Source organism: Impatiens glandulifera, chromosome 5 (assembly GCF_907164915.1).
Source record: "Impatiens glandulifera chromosome 5, dImpGla2.1, whole genome shotgun sequence".
In the NCBI taxonomy this organism is placed as follows: Eukaryota; Viridiplantae; Streptophyta; class Magnoliopsida; order Ericales; family Balsaminaceae; genus Impatiens; species Impatiens glandulifera.
In genome coordinates, this window is record NC_061866.1 from 19,482,960 (window position 1) to 19,486,722 (window position 3,763).

A 3,763-nucleotide genomic window follows, 5' to 3' on the forward strand; every position below is an offset into this window, starting at 1 on the left:
ATAAAATTGAAGATATTTTCTTGTCGACTGTTTAACACTATATATTAAACGAGATTTAGGTAAATATATAAATGTAGATGATTGTAAAATCTTATAGAGCTCAACTTATTTAAACCTTATAATATTTTTCATACATATATATTTATATAATTTAGTACATTAAATTCAAGTCTACCCAAGTCAAAATCCTGGATTCGTCCCTGTGTATATATATGTACATGACTCACTAAGTTTATTTATTATTAGTGTTGGTTTTAAACTGTGATAATGTATATGTTTATAAATTTTAATATAAAATAAATGATATTTTAGTTGATATTTTAAATATATATTGGTATATAGTAATACATACAATGACATAAATCACAAACATAGAATAAGAGAAACACATCCAAATAACAAGTATTTTTGCTACAATGAAAATAAATCATTTAATACTTTTATTAATCGAAGATAGATACTATCAAAATACATCATGAAGGTGTTTTATTGTATATATTATTGGCTTATCATTGTCTACCTTGTGATCAAATAGTAATAATTTGAACAGGTTGTATTCTATCCAATGCATTTGTTACTTGAAAACCAGATTCTTTAGCTCCGTATAAATTGTTTAACCTCAAACTTGAATAATTGATTCTCAACTTATAATCTCCGTGATGAAGTTTGGTCTCAAAATAACCCTTGTCATCTGTCATAACAGAAAGGTCCTTTTTAAGCTTTAACTCGCTAAGAAACTTGTCTACCACATCTCCGGTTGGAAGATTTTTAAAATTATTGTCGGTCAAGCACATTCTATAGCATCCTTCTGGCTTCCATCCTGCCCATAACACTATTCCTTTGACTGCAGGGTGTCCATACCCTTCTCTTAACACTTGATCTAAATATCTTGCCTGTGATCCATACAAAAATCATAATATTTAATTAACAAAATAACACACTTTCATTTTAGTAATATAATAATAGATTTTGTAGAGAGTAAAACTCTTGTCCTCGTCAGGGCCGGCCCTGGGGTAAACCGGGCTCAGGGCCGGCCCCAGGGTAAACCCGGCAAGCCCCCGGGTTAAGGTAGTTCATTCCCAGGACAGCCCATTTAATAAAATATATAAGATATTTAAATAACTTTATGAGTTTGTTAAATGTAGCTTAGTGGTTCATGTTAGAAACTTAGAATTTTCATTTAGATAAGAGTTCAAACCTCACTAAAAACAATTTTTTTTTACCAATTTTGAATACAAACGTAAGGCATTAAAAAAACAAACTTTTATTTCTACCGGGGACTAGGGCAGCCCAAAACTCGAGGCCGACTCTAGTCCTCGTGCTAATGTGTTCAAGTTTTCACGCTCAAACATTTAAATAAAATAATAATAATAAAAAATATATACTTTACCTGTCTAGGGCCAGAGCCACCAACATCCACTTCTGTGAGCCAAATGGGTAATCCTGTTGTGGCAAGTTTATCAATAGAAGCTCTCATGTAAGCTAGATTTGGTTTATTAAAATGAGCCTCAAGCCCAATACCTAATGGCCCATTATATCCTTGAGCCTTTATCTGCTTAATCTTTTGTATATATTTATCTGGTGAGCTAGCCATATCCCTTGGCTCTTCAATTGTATTATATTCATTCAAGAACAATGGTGTTCTAGAGTCTCTTGCACTTATCTTCCTAAACAAATCGACTTTACTTCCAAGCCTACTCTCAAAATAATTGAAGTGTAGGTTCTCATTCACGACATCCCATGCAATCAATTGACCTGCATATCTACTCACGATTGAGTTTATCCTTTTATCGACGGCTTGTTTGAAATCATGGTTCGATAGGGAGTTGAGCCACCCAACTTGGTACTTGGGATCATTCCATAGGACATTGTGACCACGTACCGAGAGCTTATGGTTCTTGGCCCATTTCAGCATGCCATCAGCAACCGAATAGTCCTCTACGCCTCTATTCGATTCTGTGCTATACCATTTCATCTCGTTCTCAAATGTGGTTACTGTGAATTGACGAGAGGTAAACCATTTCTGATAACCACTATTTGTTAGGATGTTACTGTTTATGGCGCATCCGAATTGGAAGTGGTTCTTTCTTTGTCTAATCAACACCGACGTATTCACCAAAGGCTTTCCATTAACATCTACCAACCGCAATTTTACATGGTTCTTACGAATCTATTATAATTGTCAATTGTTAGAACTTGATTTAGTGTCATAATTATTATTGAGAAATTAATGGAATAAATACCTTTTCAACACTATGATCAATGTGAGATTTCCATTGCTTTACAGTAAATGGTTGTAACGAAATGTTATCAACCCATATCTCAATGTTTGTATTATTACTCTGCAAAAAGTTTAGAATCGTTAAAATCTTAACAAATATTGATTAAATAGTATTAATTCTTTTGTTTGAGTTTGTATAAGATTCTCAAAAAAAAGGATCTATATATAATTGTTTAACCTAAAATTGTTTTTTTTAAACAAAATTCATAATAAGCTTGAATATGATTATATGTGAGTTTTGATAGTGATATACTTAGAACTTTTTTATAAAGATTTGTTTAAATGAATTCATTGTATATGATATTAATGAAAGAATATAATTTAAAAACATTGTTAGATGGTCAATGTATAGTAAAAAACTATTAGCGTCTTTATACATGACAAAATCATTATGATAAAATAAACACACAAACATAAAAATAAGAAAAGAAAAAAGTACAAACATGCGCTTAACAAATTATCCAATTCAAAAACTTCTATAACATGTCTATTACCTCGAAATATAGTTCAAATCGCTCGGATTTATGAACAGATATGCCACCTTTAAGCATAGACCAACACCCAGAATGAGCCACTACAGTACCAGCTTTATGCAATGCAGATTTTGATTTGAATATGGCAAATATGCTTTCATTCCCATGACTTACTTGTAACCAAGCTGCATTTTAAAAACAAAGACAGTTTTCATTAGAAGTATTATGTTAATTTCATACCAAAAAACAAAATCCTTATATTATCATGATCAGGTAATTAATTATTATAAAACTAAAATTTAAGTTGCAACATTATGGATTTTGGATTTACTCAATTTTCTAAAATAATGGTTTAGAACAAAAGGAATGTAAAACCAATTAATTAATACCAGAAAAAGTATAGATTTTATCCTTTTCTAAAAAGAATGTTTGCGAAGGACTATGAAAAGCGTGAACTCTTTTATGTGCTACAATGAATTTGTTATCCTTGTCCTCGGATTCTCTCCACTCGATTTTAGAATCTCCAAACCCCTCCCAACCTTCCGAACCATGTTCCAGTTCTGGGTTTGTCGCAATTCCACCTCTATATTGTGGATTTAGAGGTTTTGTAAGGCACTGAAAAATAAAATAATAATAAGCAATTTTAGACATAAACTTAAACATTAAAAATAATTTATTCATTTGAATAAATCCAAAACTTGCTTAGAGGTTTTCCATATTTAAATGCAATAACTTGTTTGTAATAAGTCATCTTTTTTAAATAAAATTACAATCAATAATTTGTACAAGACAAATATAATTAATTTTACTCCTAAATCCAAAAATAGAAAAATCTTACTTCCGATGTGAAATTATGATCATATAGTATAGCATCAATTGATAGTCCTGCAAGTATATATATTATAGTTAAGCATTTGTAAATAGTAAAAACTAGCAATTCATTATTTCTATTGAAAATTTTATAATTTTGAAAAATGTATAAAAATTAACGAACCTGATATTATAAAAA

At 30.4% G+C, this 3,763-nt stretch overlaps 1 protein-coding gene across 1 annotated transcript; it reads right to left on the reverse strand.

Annotated features, from left to right (window-relative positions):
* Window positions 1–527: 527 nt before the first annotated feature.
* LOC124939103 (endo-1,4-beta-xylanase 5-like) lies at window positions 528–3,505 on the reverse strand. The gene is made up of 6 exons (XM_047479614.1): window positions 3,488–3,505; window positions 3,144–3,369; window positions 2,776–2,939; window positions 2,244–2,342; window positions 1,391–2,170; window positions 528–893 (listed from the first exon to the last, which is right to left on the reverse strand). Exons 1-6 carry the CDS (start codon window positions 3,503–3,505, stop codon window positions 528–530), a joined length of 1,653 nt encoding a protein of 550 aa, XP_047335570.1.
* Between the last annotated feature and the right edge of the window lie 258 nt (window positions 3,506–3,763).

What these genes read in the sequence shown, in the direction of transcription:
- LOC124939103 (XM_047479614.1), bottom strand. An exon ending in TAAAATCTATACTTTTTCTG is followed by an intron (nt 2,940 to 3,143) that starts GTATTAATTAAT and finishes TTTAAAATGCAG; the next exon opens with CTTGGTTACAAGTAAGTCAT. An exon ending in GTGGCTCTGGCCCTAGACAG is followed by an intron (nt 894 to 1,390) that starts GTAAAGTATATA and finishes TATGGATCACAG; the next exon opens with GCAAGATATTTAGATCAAGT.